Below are 20,338 nucleotides of genomic sequence, written 5' to 3' on the forward strand. Positions count from 1 at the left end.
TTAGTGAGTATATTGGATAATTTCAGAGTCTGTTACATGGAGTAGCTGGCCCTGGGGGGTGCTGTAAAAAGAAAAGAGATTGTCCTTCTCAGTAATAATGGAAGAACATAGTGTGGACGCTGAGACTTCTCTCCCTGGTTTTGCCATCAGCTGATTCAACAATGGTTGGATCAACATTTTCCACATTTCCACTCATCAACCCTTACTCTCAAGTTACAAATAATTAGCCACTAAATGATCTTAGGAAACAAAAAGCAGAAGCATCCAGTTTTAATGTCCAATTGCAAGAATATGATGCTGACGTGTTCTAAAATACCAGAAACATTTAGGTATTTTGGAAACAGCGAACAAAACACATTGTTGCCACCCCTTATTTACATCTTCACGCAACCCCCCCCCCAAATTGCTATTAAAAAGTCATTTGTTTCCTTCTGTGTATTTCTTGTGATCACTCACCTCGGTCTTGGTTCCGACGACGTTTCCAGTATAATAAGATTGAGATTAAGACCAGGAGAATGACCAGGGAAACAATACTTAACAATAGTGGAACTGAAAACCAAAAGCCTATAGATGTTGAGGGGGGAAAAAGGAGACACAAAGTCATAAGAAGCTGTTGAGGCAAAAAAGGATAGAGAAACAGTTGTGATTAGTTTTTCCTAGAACTGAGTTTAAAATGAAAACTACCCTTAAATATATACCTATTGAAGTTTACATTCATGGCTTTATATTATTTCGATAGCATTTAGTTAACAATAATCTAACCACACGGTTTATGTGGTTGCTATCTCTGAAGACCTTTGAATGTGTGGTTTCATTTAGTCCTCAAAACAGCCCAAGAGTTAGGTATTATTATTATTATCTCACATATACAAAAAACAATAGAACAAAAAACTGAGGCTGAGAGAAGTTAAGCAAGCCCAGAATCAGAGTAGTAAGCAGCAGAACCAGGGCTCGGTCAGAGCTTGGTTTGCCTCTAAAGTGCATATTCTTTGCCTTACGGTCTGTGAAAGTCATATATTTATTGAGGGCACTTTGGAAAATACAGAGTAATAGAAAGAAAAAAAAATCATGCATCTCATGATTCCGATCCCAGGAGTAACTCATCTCAATGCTTTTACTGTATGTCTTCTAATCTGCATCTTTGTTATTAAAGCTCTTTCCACCGGCCAACAAACAAAGTTCCTCAGCATCACTCTGCAATACAAAGACGGGAGGAAGAGCCTCCTGATTTGGGAGTTTCCAGCATCTTCCCCATACCTCCGTAAAGGGATTTGTTACATCATAATTGAATCTGGCACCTTCAGACAGAGATGTGTCTAAGTTCAACAGTTTCTGTGCTTGACACATGCTCGAAGCACGGGAGACTTTTAGTAAGCGTTCGCAGAACAAACAAACATTACAGAGATGATGTTCACACATTATACATGACATAAGTCGATTTTAGCATTCTTGGGAAAGAAGACCAGTTCCTTTTCAACTTCTTGTTTTTCAGGGAAATTGACCCTTTGCCTTGGCTGAAAATGAGGATCTCTTCACAAGTATCCAAATCTAACACTGCATATCTTTTGACCAAATTTACCTAAATGTCGACTTTTTGATTCGTCTGTTTTTTACAAGGACCCCAAAAATGACTACAGGAAATTTTGCTTAGAGGCCACCACGCCAGTAAGGCATACACAGGAAAAAGTTTTTCCAAGCTCTGTTGCTTAAAATCCTCCCTGAAAAAAAAAAATCAAAACCCATCAATACCTTTTCAGGAGGCTTATTACAGACAGCCTCATCCAGAGTTGGTGCCTCAGAACCACAGAGAGAAAGAAAACCGTGACTATTCGCAAAGTGTCTTGCCTCTAAAATGGCCACTCCCTTCATTCTCCCACCCATAACCTTTACTTCTTGTATCCATGAGACCCAGAGATAGCAGTTTAGAGAAAAACACAAGAAAGCAAAAGGGGTTTTGAACAGGAGGCAGTTTGTTTCAAAGGGGTGAGGAAAACACCTTCCGATAGGTCTCTTTCTTAAAGCCTCTGTTGCCCCTTTTCCACAGTGTAGATTACCAAAGCCTTTATTGGAGAGGTCACTTCTTCCAGGAAATCTCCTTGATCCCTCCAGATTGAGCTGATGTCCCTCCTCCCTGCCCTCAATCCTCTCAGGGTGCACTGTAGCTTTCTTATTGAAGCATTTAACACGCAGTTTTGTAACTGCCCATTCTGTATTCCCAGCAAACCAGAAGCTTTCTGAGCAAAGGGACTGAGCCTTGCTTGCTGTCACATTTCAACAGTCCCAAAGCCTGGCACAGAACAGATACTCAGTAAATGTCAGCAGTGTGGAAAAATAAATGAATGGATGGATCTCAGCAAAAGCATTTGGTATGTGGGCAACATACCACATTTACCAAAGTAAGATTGGCTTTATTGGCTTCCTCAACCCTGTTTTTCTTTCCCCACTTATGCCATTCTCTCTCTTACTAGCTCCTTTGCTAAGAAACCAACAGGCTCGCAAAACATTCACCACCTTCCAGGTGTGTGACACATCTTTGCCCACCTTCTCTTACCTTTGTCCAAAGTTTGCCTGACGCTGGTCATAGTCCCCAGGTGTAGCACCTGGCAGATTACCTCCTTCCCCACCTGGCTCTTGGGGTCTTTGACCTGGAGGACACTCGTGACAGACGTGGTCCCATTGGGGTGTGAGAGAATCTCAGTACTGTTTTCAATCCCTGACCCAGAGACCTTCCAGGAGATCACAGGGGCTGGGCGGGCATTGGCAGAGCAAGTGATATTTACGTGGTCTTCGAAAAATGTATAGTGAAGGAACACTGTGGGCTGTACTGGGACAAAAAAAAAATGATGGTCTGCCATCAGTTAAGCACCACATTCTCCTCAGAGGATGAAGGAAGATCTGTACAGAAAGACACTGGGGGCTCAAGACATAAGATGGCACATCCAACCCAAACTGGGGCATCTCAGTTCTTCCTGTGTCTAATTCTCTGGCCGGCAGGATGGAAACTGGCCTAGTACAACCCTGCAACAAGAAAAATCCTCTCTGTCGTTTCTCTGCAGGGGAATTAGCTGAATGGATAAAGGGCATCTTCTTTCCCATACAGTCCAGAGCTTAATTATTCTGTTCTCTTTTTCCACGGGCAATGCAGCACCTCTGCCTTCTTCTGGGTATCCCTCTCATAGTCTGACAATAGTCACCAATCAGCACTTCCATACAGGTAGCTTGCACTTCTCAGAAGTACCAGGGCAGTTTCAGAACAGAGAGCCCGTAGAGGGGCTGCTGCTTAGGCATGGCCTTTCTCTGCTTGGAGCTGGACCAGGGAATGAGATGCATGGAGGAGACTTGGAAAGTCCCTGCTTGGAATATCCATAAAAAATGTAAATTAGAAATTCACATGCCCATAACTAGAAAATCACAGAATGACAGTTGGAAAGACCTTGGAGATCACCTGAATGGAGTTAAAACAACTAGTTAATGAGAAAAGGATATTATTTTAGTCCAGCTGTAATCCTGTTCCCTTCCAAAAGTCCCTTGACTGATGAATTCATTGCCATCGTATATTTTTCAATGTGCAGTTTATCTCTGCTGAGCAAATGCAGTTTTGCTTTCCTGTGGTTGCTTCAGAGCCCTCAAGATAATTAAAGGGCAGTAACTAAATGAAAGCCTGGTCTGTGCTTAGAGGTTCAAGAGGTGGGAGGGTGACAGTGGGCTGGAGGAAATGGGGCCAAAGGGCTGTGGCTTTTTCCAAAGAGTACCCAGATACTAATGTCAAGGGGCACTGGGGGAAGACAGATAAAAGTGAGGGAAGATGAGTAGGGTTGACATGGTGAGACTGGGTGGCAAGGTGCTCTGGTATATCCAAGGATGACTTAGATGAAGGCTGTAAGGTGTAGCTGGAAAGGGTCAGAATGGAAAAGAATGGGGTTACTACCCGGAAGACTCAGGGGAGTGTGGTTTTCAGGCAAAAACTATTACAAAATATTAAGGGTAAAGTATAGGGGGGAGAAGAAGAAGAAGAAGAAGAAGAAGAAGAAGAAGAAGAAGAAGGAAGAGGAGGAGAAGAAGGAAGAAGGAGGAAGAGGGAAGAAGGAGGAAGAAGGAGGAGGAGGAGGAGGTGAGGAAGAGGAGGAAGAAGTGGAAGGGAGAGGAGAAGGAGGAGGATGGAGGGAGAAGGGGAACAAGAAAAAGTAACAGAAATGAGAATGACACAAGAAGGAAAAAGATGAAAAGTGATGAGGAAGGGGGAAGGAAGGAAGGAAGGAAGGAAGGAAGGAAGGAAGAAGGGAAGGAGGAGAGAGAAAAAAGGAAAGGAAAGAAGGAAGAAAGATTGGAGGCGAGGGGAGAGGAAAAAAGGGTACAAAGAGACAGAACAGAAGACATAGAATCAAGAAGAAAATCTGACATAAGATTCTGCAGAGGATTCATTGTAGGCAAAAATAAGTGAAATATATATATATATATATATATATATATTTTTTTTTTTTTTTGGTGTTGCCATATGTCCCTTGCACTCTTGTCTACTGAGCATCCTCTTACCCCAGGTCCAATATTCTTAGTTCAAACTCTCACTTTAACATTCCTGATAACTATGTCTAAATTTGTCTTTTCCCTTCTAAACCTACCACCAACTGTGCTATGCTCCAAAGTTATGCCTCATTCCCACTTCTAAATTCTTGATCTCAGTTATGTGTCAAAGGAGAGGAATCTTGTCAAACTAACCCTATTGGATTGTAAAAGAATGCTTATTATCCAGTTAAATCTCTAGTTGGCCTCAGGTATGAAAGGCCTCTATGGTACATCCCCTTTCAATCCCAAGAGAACTACATTAAGCCAAAATGAGAGGTACCACATAACTGGCTTCAGGTTATCCCAATCTGGCTCTTTCCTTAGATCCAAAAATGTTTATGCTGTTAGGGACTTTACAGATAATCTATTTTATACTTATTGTGTAGATAAAAAAAACTCTGCTTCAGAGAGTGGACGGGACTCTTTCAGGGTCACATGATTGCTAATGGCAAAGCCAGGTCCGAATCATATCACTACTTAGGAGAACCCCATTATCCTCACCATCGTCCTTAATTTACCCTTGCTGACAACACAATTCCTCAGAGCAAAGAGAACTCCAGGCAGAGATTCAATGTGGCCCCACGAACTCTTCCAATAACCATAACTATGTTATGGTAGACATGAGAGGCTAAGTATCTTCTCATAAACCTTTCTGAGGTTAAGATCCTGAAAAATTAGGCACCACCACCATGTTCCAAACATTCTTGAAAACAACATTTCTAGCCAGAGACAATGTATTATCGGAGATTCTCACCAGAGAGGGTGAGGCAGGCTTTTCCTGAGATCTTCCCGGAACCAAAAGTATTGAAGAGGCACTTGTAACACCCTTCATCCTCCAGGGTGGTATTCCAGAACGTAATGGTTGAGTTCTTGAGTTCCAGCTGGGTGATGTTTATCTTGTCCTTATAGGCAGGCTGGACTACAACCCCATGGTTCTTGCTGAAGGTGACCATGTTTTCTGGGCTTACAGCCTTGATTTTCTGCCATGTCACAATCAAGACTTCCTCGGAATTTTGCAGAGAGCATCTTAAGGAAGCAGGTGTGTTCAGCAGCTCTTCTTCATCTTGGGTCACCACTTTTATCATAGAATCATAAAAGAACATTTATATTTTAAAATTTAATACATACAAGTACACATTTTTCTGATTAAAAATGCATGTTCAAAGTTAAATATAGAAAACATAGGGGAAAATGCTGGAGGAAAGGGGATAGTGGAGAAGAAGGGGGATCTGGATTTTCCTTGTCCTTCAAACATAGCCTTATTGAGGTCAGAATACTTGGAACACCCAGGAACTAGATCTGCGGAGCGACAGAAGGATCTCCATGGTTGGAAGGAGACAGCCTGGCAGGATGCATGTGTGTGTGAGTTGTGGGAGATAAAATAGTGCTGTTATGGAGAAGTGGGAACCCCTTCTGTGAAGAGACAAAAGGGAAACAAAGAGGGGTTGTGAAAGCACAGCAGTGAGTTAGCACAAGAGGAAAACCTCTCTGGACCATGGACTAGGGAGCGAAAAGTACTGAGTGTACTAGTTTGTTTTTTCAGTCTTTGGAGGTGAAACTCTCAGGTTCTGGAAGTGCACGAGTTTCTTTGGAGCAGAGCTGTGGCACGCAATCCTGGGGAGGAGGGAGCTGGTCCCAGAGTGCACAGCATGATGTAGTGATCTTTGGGGCACAATGGAAAAGAACAATCCCCTTCCTGGACTACTTTAGAAAGAGAGTTTATTGCCTCCTCAAGGACAAAAGACCCCGCAGGTGTGAGCCAAAGGTCTTTCATCAGCCAGGTGGAAAGGCTCTACTCTGGAGCAGGAGAGCAAATCACTGTCACGCCAGTCCTTTAAGACTTTGGGTTTTGAATCCCAACTGAGTGCCAAGGAGAAGGCACAGAATTGTGGCGCAGGGCAAGCTGACCACCCTCGCTATTCTGTGAGGACTGCCTGAACAGCGTGGGTTGAGATCCCTAGTTGAGATCCCAATCTGAGACCCCTAGATTGGGAGTACATCCTTTTTTCCCCCCTAACAACAATGCGGTGGGACTTCAGAGAGCAGCACAGCTGCCCCCAGTGGAGGCTGGACACACTTACACCTAACCCCTCCTTTCCATGCCTAGCAACTGCTTATTTACTGAAACAAGACTGACCCAACACAGCCGGCCTTGCCTCCAGACCAGCACAGCCACCCCCCAAACACACACCAACAGACAACTCTGGGTTTCTTTTTTCATTTTTTTCATCCCTCTTCTTTTTTTCTTTTGGAATCAGGCTCAGACTTTCTGATTTGTTTTTTGTCATTTCTTATTACATATTTTTTATTTGTTTTTTTAAATCCTTTTCTTTTTCCTTCTGCTTTCCCCCCCCCCCCCAATTTCTTTTCCTTTCACTTTCCTTGGAATCGGCCTTATAGGTTTTGATATTCTATTTGGTTTTCCTTTCTCCCCTTTCTTTTTTCTCTTTTAATGGGATCCGGCTCCCCTCCCCTTCCTTTCTTCCCCCAGGGTTACTTCAACAAACAAATCAAAGCATACCTAGTTAAAGGTCCAAACACTCCCCACTACAAGCAAGGAGGAGCTCTGCGGAGGACTGACCAGTGGCACAAAGCAGCCAAAATGCAAGAGCAGAGTACACTCAACAAAACACCAGAAATACTTCCTGGAGTGCCAGGCCCTCAACAGTGTATGACCCTTTTTTAATATAGCATTACTCTTAGGTATAGGACACATAATATGCTTTTAAAATACACAAAAGACAGAAACTTAGCCAAAATGACAAGATGGAGGAATTCTCTCCAAAGGAAAGATCAAGAAGAAATCACAGCTAGAGACTTGCTCCAAACAGATATAAACAATATAAATATATTCAGAACAACAGTCATAAGCCTAATAGCTGGGCTTGAAAAAAGCATAGAAAACACCAGAGAAACCCTTGCTGTAGAGATCAAAGACCTGAGAACTCGCCGAGATGAATTTTAAAGAATGCTATGGATGAGACACAAAATAAACTAGATACAGTGACAGTGAGGACCGAAGAGGACCGAAGAGGACCGAAGGACTTCTATTTCTAGGTGAAATAGAAGATAAAATGATGGAATATAATGAAGCTGAAAAAGAGGGAAAGGAAATTACTAGACCATGAGGGGAGAATTAAAGAACTAAGTGATTCTATAAAATGAAATAATATCCATATCATTGAGTCCCAGAAGAAGAAGAGCAAGAAAAGGGGCAAAGGCTTATTTAAATAAATTATAGCTGAGAACTTTCCTAATCTGGGGAAGGAAACAGGCATCCAAGTCCAAGAGGCACAGAGAACTCCCTTCAAAATCAACAAAAACTGGTCAACCCCATGACATATCATAAAGTAACTTGCAAAATACAAAGGCAAAGAAAGAATTCTGAAAGCAGCTAGGGACAAAAGGTCCTTAACCTACGAGGGTGGACACATAAGGTTAGAGGCAGACCTGTCCACTGAAACTTGACAGACCAGAAGAGAATGGCAGGAAATAGTCAATGTGCTGAATAAGAAAAATATGCAGTCAAGAATCCTTTATCCAATGAGGCTGTCATTCAGAATAGAAGGAGAGATAAAGTTTCCCAGGCAAACAAAAACTAAGGGAAATTGTGACCACTAAACCAGTCCAGCAAAAATTCTAAGGGGGACTCTCTGAGTAGAAAGCAGCAAAGACTACAAAGGACCAGAGAACATTACCAGAAACACAAAATCTACAGGTAACACAATGGTGCTAAGTTCGTATCTTTCAATAAGCACTCCGAATGTAAATGAATTAAATGTCCTACTATAAAGACATAGAGTATCAGAATGGATTAAAAAAAAAAAAACAAAAAAAAAACAAGATACATCTATATGCTGCCTACAACAGACTCATTTTAGACCTGAGGACACCTGCAGATTGAAAGTGAGGGGATGGAGGGGCGCCTGGGTGTCTCAGTCAGTTGAGCATCTGACTTTAGCTTGGGTCATAATCTCACAGTTGTGAGTTTGAGCCCCACATCAGGCTTTGTGCTGATAGTGCACAGTTTGCTTCAATTCTCTGTCTCCCTCTCTCTCTGCCTCTCCCTTGCTTGCCCTCTCTCTCAAAAATAAATAAACATTAAAAAATTAAAAAAAAAAAGAAAGTGAAGAGATGGAGAACCATTTATCATGCCAATGGATATCAAAAGAAAGCCAGAGTACCACACTTATAACAGACCAACTAGATTTTAAAACAAAGACTGTAACAAGACATGAAGAAGGTCATTATATTATATTTAAGGGGTATATCCATCAAGAAGAGCTAACAATTGTAGCACCCAACATAAAAGCACCCAAATATATAAATCAATTAATCACAACCTAAGCAAACTCACTGCTAATACCATAATAGTAGGAGACTTTAGTACTCCATTTACAACAATGGACAGATCATTTAAGCAGAAAATCAACAAGGAAACAAAGGTGAATGACACACTGGGCCAGATGGACTTAACAGATAAATTCAGAACATCTCATCCTAAAGCAGCAGAATACACATTCTTCTAGAGTGCACATGGAACATTCTCCAGAATAGATCACATATTGGGTCACAAATCAGTCCTCATCAGGTACCAAAAGACTGAGATAACATCATGCATATTTTCAGATCACACTATCAAACTTGAAATCAACCATAAAAGAAAAGGTGGAATGCCCTCAAATACATGGAGGGTAGAGAACATCCTACTAAAGAACGAATGGGATGACCAGAAAATTAAAGACAAAGTTAAAAAATACATGGAAGCAAATTAAAATGAAACACAACAGTCCAAACCTTTTGGGATGCACGAAAGGCAGTCCTAAAAGGAAAATACATTGCAATTCAGGGCTATCTTAAGAAGCAAGAAAGGTAGAAAGGTCCCAAATAAACAACCTAACCTTATACCTATAGGAGCTAGAAAAGGAGCACCAAATAAAGCCCAAAGCTAACAAAAGAAGAGAAATAATAAATCCTACAGCAGAAATAAACAATATAGAATAAAAAAATCCAGTAGATGGGCGCCTGGTGGCTCAGTCGATTAAGTGTCCGACTTCGGCTCAGGTCATGATCTCGAGGTCTGTGAGTTCCAGCCCTGCATCGGGCTCTGAGCTGACAACTTCAGTGCCTGGAGCCTGCTTCAGATTCTGTGTCTTCCTCTCTTTCTGCTCCTTCCCCACTTGTGCTCTCTCTCTCTTGCTCTCAAAAATAAATAAAACATAAAAAAAAAAAAATACAGTAGAACAGATCAATGAAACTAAGAGCTGGTCTTTTGAAAGAATAAACAAAATTGATAAACCCCCAGTAAGACCTCTCAAAAAGAAGAGAGAGGACCCACAGAGATAAAATCAATGAATGAAAGAGGAACGATCACAACCAACACCACATAAATACAATTATAAATAATACTATGAAAATCATATGCCATAAAACTGGGCTATCTGGAAGAAATGGACAAATTCCTAGACACACGCTACCAAAACTGAAACAGGAAGAAATAGAAAACTTCAACAGGCCCATAACCAGTAAAGAAATCAAATCTGTAATCAAAAAGCTCCCAACAAACAAGAGTTCTGGGCCAGATAACTTCCCAGGGGAATTCTATTACACATTTAAAGAAGAGTTAATACCTGTTCTCCTCAAACTGTTCTAAAAATACAAATGGAAAGAAAGCTTCCAAACTCATTCTTGGAGCCAGCAAAACCTTGATTCCAAAACAAGACAAAGACAGCACTAAAAAGAATTATAGATCAATATCCTTGATGAACCTGGATGCAAAATTTCTCAAGAGATACTGGTAAATCGAATCCAACAGTACATTAAAATAATTATTTACCATGATCAAGTGGGATTCATTCCTGGGTTGCAAGGCTCGTTCAATATTCACAAATCCATCAATGTGATACACCACATTAATAAAAGAGAGGATAAGATCCTTTCAATAGATGCAGAGAAAGCATTTGACAAAATACAGCATCCTTTCTTGATAAAAACCCTCAAGAAAGTAGGGATAGAAGGATCATACCTTAACATCACAAAAGCCATATATGAAAGGCCCACCACTAATATCATCCTGAATGGGAAAGCACTGAGAGATTTCCCCCTAAGACCAGAAACATGACAGGGATGTTCACTGTCACCACTATTGTTCAACATAGCACTGGAAGTCCTAGCCTCAGCTATCAGACAACACAAAGAAATAAAAGGCATCCAAACTGACAAGTTAAAAGTCAAACTTTCACTCCTCATAGATGATATATAAGATACTCTACGTGGAAAACCCAAAAGATTCCACCAAAAAAACTGCTAGAACTGATACATGAATTCAGCAAAGCTGTAGGATATAAAGTCAATGTACAGAAATTGGTTGCATTTCTATACATCAATAATGAAAAAGCAGAAAGAGAAATCAAGGAATTGAGCCCATTTACAATTGCACCAAAAATCATAAGATACCTGGGAATAAATCTAACCTAATAGGAAAAGAACTGTATGCTATAGAAAACTATAGAAAGCTTATGAAAACAATTGAAAACTATAGAAAGCCTATGAAGGAAATTGAAGCAGACACAAAGAAATGGAAAAACGTTCCATGCTCATGGATTGGAATAACAAATATTGTTAAAATGTTGATACTACCCAAAGCAATCTACAACATTCAATGGAATCCTTATCAAAATAACAGCTGTACTCTTCACAGAGCTAGAAGAAACAATCCTAAAATTTGTATGGAACCAGAAAAGAGCTCTAAAACTCAAATTAATTTGGAAAAGAAAACCAGAGGTGAAGGCATCACAATTTTGGACTTTAAGCTGTATTACAAAGCTGTAATCATCAAGACAGTATAGTATAGGCACAAAAACAGATACATAGATCGATGGAATAGAATAGAGAACCCAAAATTAACCCACAAATATATGGCCAACTATTTTTTGACAAAGTAGGAAAGATTATCCAATGGCAAAAAGACATCTCTTCAGCAAATGTGCTGGGAAAACTGGACAGCGACACACCGAAGAATGAAACTGGACCATTTTCTTACACCATAGACAAAAATAAATTCAAAATGGATGAAAGACCTAAAGGTGAGACAGGAAACCATCAAAATCCTACAGGAGAAAACAGGCAGCAACCTTTTTGACCTCAGCCACAGCAACTTCTTACTAGACATGACTCTGGAGGCAAAGGAAATAAAAGCAAAACTGAACTATTGGGACCTCATCAAGATAAAAATTTTCTGCACAGTGAAGGAAACTGTCAGCAATACTAAAAGGTAACCGATGGAATGGGAGAAGATATTTGTAAGTGGCATATCAGATAAAGGATTCATGTCCAAAATCTATAAAGAACTTACCAAACTCAACACCCCCCCAACAGATAATAATAATAATAATAATAATCCAGTGAAGAAATGAGAAGAAATGAATAGACACTTTTCCAAAGAAGGCATCCAGATGGCTGACACATGAAAAGATGCTCAACATCACTCAACATCAGGGAAATGCAAATCAAAACCACAATGAGATACCACTTCATACCTTTCAGAATGGCTAACATTAACCAGTCAGCAAACAACAGATGTTGGTGAGGATGTGGAGAAAGGAGAACCCTTTTGCACTGTTGGCGGGAATGCAAACTGGTGCAGCCACTCTGGAAAACAGTAGGGAGGTTTCTCAAAAAGTTAAAAACAGAACTACCCTATGATCCAGCAATTGCACTACTAGGCATTTATCCACGGGATACAGGTGTGCTATTTCGAAGGGATACATGCACCCCAATGTTTATAGCAGCACTATCTACAATAACCAAATTATCGAAAGAGCAAAAATGTCCATCGACTGATGAATAAAGAAGATGTTGTATATATATGCAATGGAATATTACTTGGCAATCAAAATAATGAATTCTTGCCATTTGTAACAATGTGGATGGAACTAGAGTGTATTATGCTAAGTGAAATAAGTCAGAGAAAGATATCATATGATTTCACTCATATGTGGAATTTGAGAAACACAACAGATGAACATAGGGGAAGGGAGGGAAAAATAAGATTAAAACAAAGAGGGAGGCAAACCGTGAGAGACTCTTAAATACAGAGAACAAACTGAGGGTTGCTGGAGGGGAGGGCAGTGGGGGGATGAGCTAAATGGTTGACGGACATTAAGGAGGGCACTTTTTGGGGTGAGCACTGGGTGTCATATGTAAGAGATGAATCACTGGGTTCTACTCCTGAAGCCAAGACTACACTGTATGTTAACTCTCCTGAATTTAAATTAAATTGAATTAAATAAATAAATAATAAGTAAAATTCTTTTACTAGTGAAAAAAAAGAAAAAATAGAGAAAAATGCAAAGAAAACATTTATGTACATGCCTGATGCTGTTAGAGAAATATACATTCAAATACGTATATTCAATCTTTAAGAGTAACAGAGTAGAAAAACAAGAAAGCAAACTCCCACTGAACAAATATTGTGTAAAGAATCCCTGGAAACTGAAAGTAGGTAGAATGAGGTTGAAGATGAACACTGTCAGATAGAATAGAATGTGTTCGTGCCCAGAGAGGCAGAAGCAGGGAAAGGGCCAATGGACAATTGGCAGAGTGATAGGTTTAAGTGAAGAAGATACAGCAGCCCCATACATTCCACACACACACACCCTGCAAAAGAAGGGGCAGCAACAGTGGCGTCTGCCTCCAGAAAGCAGTGCTGAATACGGGAACGTAAGGTAGAGAAATATTCAGGACAGTGCTTCAGGAGGCTGCATCGTAACAGACGGCTTTGGCAGCCAAATAAGAATCTACACACCCCCACATTTTTACTTAATGCAATGCAGAGCATAAGGCATGACAATAACTTCTTCCCCCACAATGCTGGCTACTCATGTTGATATGATAGATGATTCCATAAGAAACTGCAATATAAAAACAAACAGGCACAGATGTGAGAAAGCTGACACAATGAAAGAAGAAAAATGAACTCTACAAAACCTAAGAACTCCTACCAAATGAATAAAGATATCATAAATCAAGAAACACTTTGACATGAATACATGTCATATCTTACGTGTAAAAAGAAGCCAGCATTGTAAATAGTAGAAACTAGAGGTGTAGCAAATGACATCTATAAAATCTTAACTTGGCTCACTTAGCAAAATGGACATTGCTGAAGAGTCAATTAGTTAAGTAGGAAGGCCACGTCATGAAATTCTTTCAGAATATAGCACAAAGGGATAAAGATATGGAAAAAATTAAAGAAAAATTCAAAGACCTAGAATGTTTCACCGGTAGTCCATCAAAACTTTAAAAAAAGGGGAAAAGAAAGAATAGAAGATAAAAACACTGTAAGGGACATTTCAAAATGACAAAAGGAGCAATCTAAAATAAGATATATTAATTATAAACCTTTATATGCCTAACAACATAAGTGAAACATACAAAAGCCAATAGAACTGCAAAGAAAAAAAATTTTTTTAATTTTTTTTTTAACGTTTATTTATTTTTGAGACAGAGAGAGACAGAGCATGAATGGAGGAGGGTCAGAGAGAGAGGGAGACACAGAATCCGAAACAGGCTCCAGGCTCTGAGCAGTCAGCACAGAGACTGACGCGGGGCTTGAACTCACGGACCTCGAGATCACGACCTGAGCGGAAGTCGGACACTTAACCGACTGAGCCACCCAGGTGCCCCGCAAAGAAAAAATTTTAACCCTCAGAGATAATGGGAGAGTTTCACTTCCATATATTAAAAAATATATATAAAGCAAAAAAGTCAAATATAAGGATAGAGAAGGGACACCTGGGTGCTCAGTTGGTTAAGCATCAGACTCTTGGTTTCAGCTCAGGTCATGATGTCACAGTTTCGTGAGTTTGAGCCCCACATTGGACTCTGTGCTGGCAGTGCGGAGCCTGCTTGGGATTCTCTCTCTCCCTCTCTCTCTGCCCCTTCCCCATATACTCTCTCTGTCTCTCTTGAAATGAATAAAGTTTATATATATATATATATATACACACACACACACACACACACACACACACACACATATATATATATGGATAGAGACGATTTGAAAACTGAATATTTATATATGAATCATTATATATAAATTATATATGTATATGCATATAGGTATGTATTTATAAACTTTTATCCAAATAGAACATATAGGGGCACCTGGGTAGCTCAGTCAACTGAGCATCCGACTTCAGCTCAGGTCATAATCTCATGGTTCACAAGTTTGAGCCCCACATCAGGCTTGCTGTGGTCAGTGCAGAGCCTACTTAAGATCCTCTGTCCCCCTCTCTCTTTGCCCCTCCCCCACTTGTGTGCACTCTGTTTCTCTCTCTCTCTCTCAAAAATAAATATTTAAGAAAAAACAAAGAGAACATACAATCTCTACAAACATTCTCCAAAATTGAACTTGAAAAAGGACGCAAAAAAAGCTGCTACTTTATGATCCTGAACACTGTCCACAATGCAATAAAACAGGAAATTTACATGCTTCTTTTAACTCTAATTACACCAGAAACCATAGGAAGAATAATCAATTACTATGAGTGACAAGGAGAATATAATGTATTGAAATCCAAAGAAACTGATAAAGCAGTTTTCAGAGGGAAATATTTAATCCTAATTTCATTAGGAAACAAAAGAATGAAAAATGAATACACACATATATCCAGAATCCCACACTGCCTCCCAAAAATAAAAACAGTGAGTTAATATAGATGTTATATATATATATAGTTTTAGGGAGGCATATTCTTGGTAGATGTGAAAAGTTCTAGAAGCAATACCTGCCGTTGGGATTGGGGTTTTCTGAAAGTTCCTTGAGATTTTGCAGAGCAGAGATTTGAAGAAACTGCTGCTTTTAGAATGGAGAGTAGAAAAGGAATCAAAGCTACAGTTTTAACTTCTTAGGTGATTTTTCTCTTTTGACTATGGAAGAAATAATTTGGTGAGAACGTTTACGATTCTTTGATGCTTCTATAGAATTCCATTTAGATTCCCCCTGGTCAGTTGGTGAAGCCTGTGCTGTGGATGGTGTGAAACCTGCCCTGCCCCCAGCTGTAAAGGCTGTCGTAAGGGCACATCACATGGAAGGTGATAACAGGCCAGCAGCAAAGTGAGGTGTGATTTCCTATGAAAGAGAGCAGACAGGTCTGGCCCAATCAGGAAATTCAGCAGATAAGTGGACAGCACAAGCATGTGTTACATAACAGACTGTGAACCTACGGAACCTCAATATTTCGTTATTTTCCATAGTTTTCTATAAAAAGGGGCAACCCCATTTAAAAAGCTTACTGCTAGAATACCTTCTAAAAAGGGTATATTAATTTATACTCCCCAAGCATTTCCCTATCTTTACAAACAGGGAACTATGTTTAAATGATATTTAGAAGTTACTCGATTTGATAGGTAAAAAACATCTTAAATTAGGAAGAATTTTTTTTTACGTCTGGTATAATCTATGAAAACAGTTTGCAAGTATCCAATGTCTTTTTCCACTTTGAAAACAAAAATGTGGAAAGCAGAAAGAACCACTCCCATTCCTCCAAGCAAATTACACATTTAAATAATTCACGCAGACAAATGAACTAGCACAGGCCAAACAACAGTGGTCAAATGTTTCCATCCCAGAAATTTTGTTTCCTAGACTCCACACAGGGGAATTGCATAACTTTTTACCTTGGGCCGCCCTGCAGAGCCTCACTGCTGCGAAGAACCAAATCAGTCTGTAGGCAGACAGATGACACAAGAGCCCAACGAACACCTGAAGACAGAAAGCAAAGCAGAGAAATGGGCATTTGAATGTGGACAAAAAGCTCAAGAAGCTTCCATCTCATTGCTATCTCCAGAAATGCTGCAGCTGAAGTTTTAACCACCAGAGAACTTTGGTTCTTTGGATGTAGAACCAGGGACTATAAATGGAAGAAATAAAAGACTGTGCTCAGGATATGGGAAGGGAAAAGCAACCATGTAGCTCATCCATTATGGCAATCCCTAGCAATTGGAAGCCTTGCTCTCAAAGCCACTACTGTAAACAGCAAGGTCTCAAAGATGTAGGATGGTCAGAGGGAAAAAAAAAAAAAAAAAACTGCCATAAATACATACAGAAAACACAGAGACTGCAAACGTTAGAGAGCATTTACATCCCAAATAATCCACATCTGTTAACATTAAAAATGTAACTCAGGGGTAACCATCTTTCAGAAAGATGTGACTGCCTTGAAGTTTGCTGAAGTATTTTTCCCTGAGAATTCTGCAAATTTTACATGAATTGCACCTTTTGAAAAAACAGTAATGTCCTTTTTTTTTTTTCTTCAATGCTTAAAGTGACCGGGCAGAAACCCCTGGCATTTTACATGGTGATATTTAATGAAATGTTATTCTGGGTATCATTTTACTATAAGATGAGAGGATGGGATGTAGACAGATTAACCTCTCTCTACAATAGCCCCATAGATCCATTCATTTGGTCTACATGTGTGTTCATTTTAAGGGGTACAGGCCAGAAATGTAACTTTTCCCTACATTTTTCTATAATAGAGATACATAAGAAATGTGGGTTTCTCTGTATTTTTCTTTAACTAAATTTCATTGTTATTTCACGTTGCCATTCCAACTAGAGATAGAGACTTCATTGCAGTCAATGTCACATAATCTCTGTCAATTCAGCCCCCTGCCACCCCAGCACTTCACAACTGTTCCAGTCTCTGGCATTGCATTGCATCTCCATTCCTAGAGGCTCACACAATGCCAAGCCACGGGGCAGGGCTGCTAATGCTTGGTTACAACCATCTCTCCACGGTGGCATTCTCTAAGATGGCCGTGTTCCCCTCAAGACATCATGGTCATAGCAATTAAACAATTAAACCTTGTGCTTACAGTGTCTTCTCTTCTTTTGTTCTCCTGATTCCGTGCTCCTGGATTCTCCCTGTGTTCAGCAAAGGGGCGTTCTGCGTGTTCTCTGCCTATCCATCTCTTGTCTTACTGTTCACTTATCATGATGGGGAGGCCGGTCTCTTTCCACAGTTGCCCCCAAGAAAGCAAGGCACAGGTGTTTTCTGTTCTTGGATTTCAACACCTCCCTGTAAGTTCTATTTATCATCCTCCCTGAACTCCCCACTCATGGGCACCAGGCACAGGGCCACCTTTTCAGAGCACAAATTTGTGTCTGAATATAGACTTCAGACAGACCCTCTTTGCTTTCGTAGCCTAGAAAACATTTACTTCCGCTAGGGTTGGGAAAGCTGGTTCCTCCATTACCCTGCGTTTCTCCCAACTGGAATAACACATGTCGTGGGTTTTTCAGCATATTTAGGCTTTTAAAACTCAAACGCTTAGGCTTTTGCTATATCAACACCTTGGCTTCTGAAACCAAAAAGTCTTCTTTGGCATTCTAAGTCCATGGTATTTTTTTAAAAAACCATATGCCCCCCTCTTACGTGGAAACCCAAAAGCAAAGATGATGAGAAATGCAGAATGGATTGGTTCTCGTAGTGAAAATCCGTGTTTTAGGATAACAGAGAAAACAGATGCACACCAAAACGCAGTGTGTAAGCTGGGAGCCGACAATGTTTTTAAGAAGCAAAACACAATGATTGAGACTAGGGAATTCAGAGGAAAGCCTTGCTATTAAATATATACATAATTATCCTGGGTGATAAGTTGGGTTAGCACAAATGCAGGATGCGTGGGCCAGGACAAATGACTCTACCTCTCCAAGATGTGGGCAAAATAACAGCACCGAACTCTTTTATTAAAAAGACTAAACAAAGTAGTACATGTAAGGATCCCAGAATTGTGAGTGACACAGATAAGCGGTGAATGAATAGTTATTATTTCATCGGGTTGCTGTAAGAACTCAGCATTTAAAATACTTAATATTTTAAGTATTAAGTATTAATTAAGCGCCTAAGATACAGTAAATACCAAGACATGTTAGGTAACTAAAAAAATCCACGAATCACATCATACACAGGGAGTACAAATATTAAATGGAGAAATCCAGGAGCTCTTTGCCGACAAGGCCAAGGTTCACAGAGACCTGTGCCTCTGGCAACCAACTGCTCAGAGCCTCCTTCCCTGAGTGTCTGGGTCCAAATCCTGATCCCATCACATGCAGTCACATGGACATGTAAAAATTAACCTCTCTGCTTGTTTCCTTATTTGTAAAATCAGGGAATTTGTAAAATTCCTTCTCTGAAGGCTGTGAAGATCAGAAGCGTCCAGCGCAAGGAAACACTAGCTCGCAGGCCACCATACTCCTTTGTTAAGATGCCGAATGACTGGCTGTGTGGTGTCGCCAGTAAACTACATCTGAAAAAAATTGCCTTGAGGTATTACTTGTATTTGGATTTTAACTGTTTTATTCATTGTTATTATTTCTTTTCATTACGGCAGCGTAAATAAAAAGGCTCCCATTCAGTTAGTAAACAGGTCCTGAATAAACAAAGGGTCTGTCTCTCTTGGATATCCTGGGGTTTAACCCGGATTTATAGGCTCTCAAGGCAAATCCTTTATGGCTCTCAAGACAAAGGGACCGGAGGATGGAAAAAGAGGCCGGTGTATCCCAGGAGGGAGCGAGCTCCCCCGGAGAGAGCGAGCCTTGAATCCTGCAGCCCCACCCCAGCTTTGGGTGCCACGACGGAGCCAGAACAGCACCGCCATCCCCTCCTTGGGACAGGGTACAACAGAACGTGCTCTGCCGCCCTCGAGCCCCGGCCAGTAAGCCAGGCCGCCGGACTGCCCAGAGGGCCCGCCGGCCGCCAGCGCGCCTCCCCGCCCAGCTCCCCTCCGAAAGAGCCCGGGAGAAGCGTCTCCCGGCAGCATCCTTTTTCCAGGACACTGGGACAGGTACCCGGGCCGCCAGGAAAGGCCTGAAGACCTCCCTGCCGGAGGCAAAATCCTCTCCTCCCCAGGTGAAGCGCCGCGGGGCCAGCGCCGACCGACACCGAAGCCACAGACAGCTCTGCCCGCCGCCAGCCCGGGGCCACGCGCGCCGCATCGCCCACCCCGCGCCCGCCGTCCCGCGTCCGGCCCGGCCCGGCTCACCAGCCTCTCCATGGTCGCTCCCTGCCGCGCGGGATGGCCGGCCTCAGCTGGAAAGCCCGAGGGTTCTCGCTAAAGGAGCTGGAAGCCTAGAAGGCGCGGCCGGTCCCCGCCCCGAGGAGCTGCTGCAATGGCTCTCCTCGCCGCCCCCCGCCTCCCCCGCTGGAGTCCTCACCGCTACACCCACTCGCGGGAGCCAGCGGTTGGGGTTTCCAGTCTCGTGGGTAAATTCCCCATCTGAAACACGGTGCATTTGTCAGAGGTGGCCGTTTTGGAAACACTTTGAGAAAGTGTTGGGAAAAACATACACTCTTTCCATTTCCACTCTACAAGGACCCAGAGAAAAAGGAAATGGGGGGAGGTGGGGAGACCTCAATCGTTTGAGCTCTCGCTCAGAGGTATGGCTGTCTGCATTGCTCAGCAGGTGTTAATCCACAGAACGAGGCGAAACTGAAAAAGAACACAGGTTTGTTATTTGGGGTCTCGGAATTGCAATTCGGGGGAGCACAGGTTTCAGGAAACCAAAAAAGTGTTGCTCTGGTAGGGAAAGCAAAGGCGGGGTATGAGAAAGAAGGAAGGGGTAATTGTATGTTGTAGACAAAGAAGATAAGGGAAAAAGATGCTAATCTGGTGCTGACCCGTTGAGCCACTTCTGATAACTATCTTATTTTCTTGCTGCCGTCAGATTAAACTGCCCCTACTATGTGTTTATTAACTTTACTGT

At 41.3% G+C, this 20,338-nt stretch overlaps 1 protein-coding gene across 2 annotated transcripts; it reads right to left on the bottom strand.

Annotated features, from left to right (window-relative positions):
• Positions 1-396: 396 nt before the first annotated feature.
• On the bottom strand, positions 397-19,885 carry LOC125917400 (OX-2 membrane glycoprotein-like). 2 transcript variants are annotated; one of them, XM_049623610.1, is made up of 5 exons: positions 19,618-19,885; positions 16,249-16,333; positions 5,318-5,638; positions 2,552-2,824; positions 400-564 (listed from the first exon to the last, which is right to left on the bottom strand). In XM_049623610.1, exons 1-5 carry the CDS (start codon positions 19,627-19,629, stop codon positions 449-451), a joined length of 807 nt encoding a protein of 268 aa, XP_049479567.1. In that variant the 5' UTR covers positions 19,630-19,885; the 3' UTR covers positions 400-448. The 2 variants fall into 2 exon arrangements, with proteins under 2 accessions (XP_049479568.1, XP_049479567.1); XM_049623611.1 differs by lacking the exons at positions 16,249-16,333; positions 19,618-19,885 and having other exon boundaries at positions 397-564; positions 2,552-2,819; positions 5,318-5,490.
• Between the last annotated feature and the right edge of the window lie 453 nt (positions 19,886-20,338).

Source organism: Panthera uncia, unplaced genomic scaffold (assembly GCF_023721935.1).
Source record: "Panthera uncia isolate 11264 unplaced genomic scaffold, Puncia_PCG_1.0 HiC_scaffold_1798, whole genome shotgun sequence".
Classification (NCBI taxonomy): Eukaryota; Metazoa; Chordata; class Mammalia; order Carnivora; family Felidae; genus Panthera; species Panthera uncia.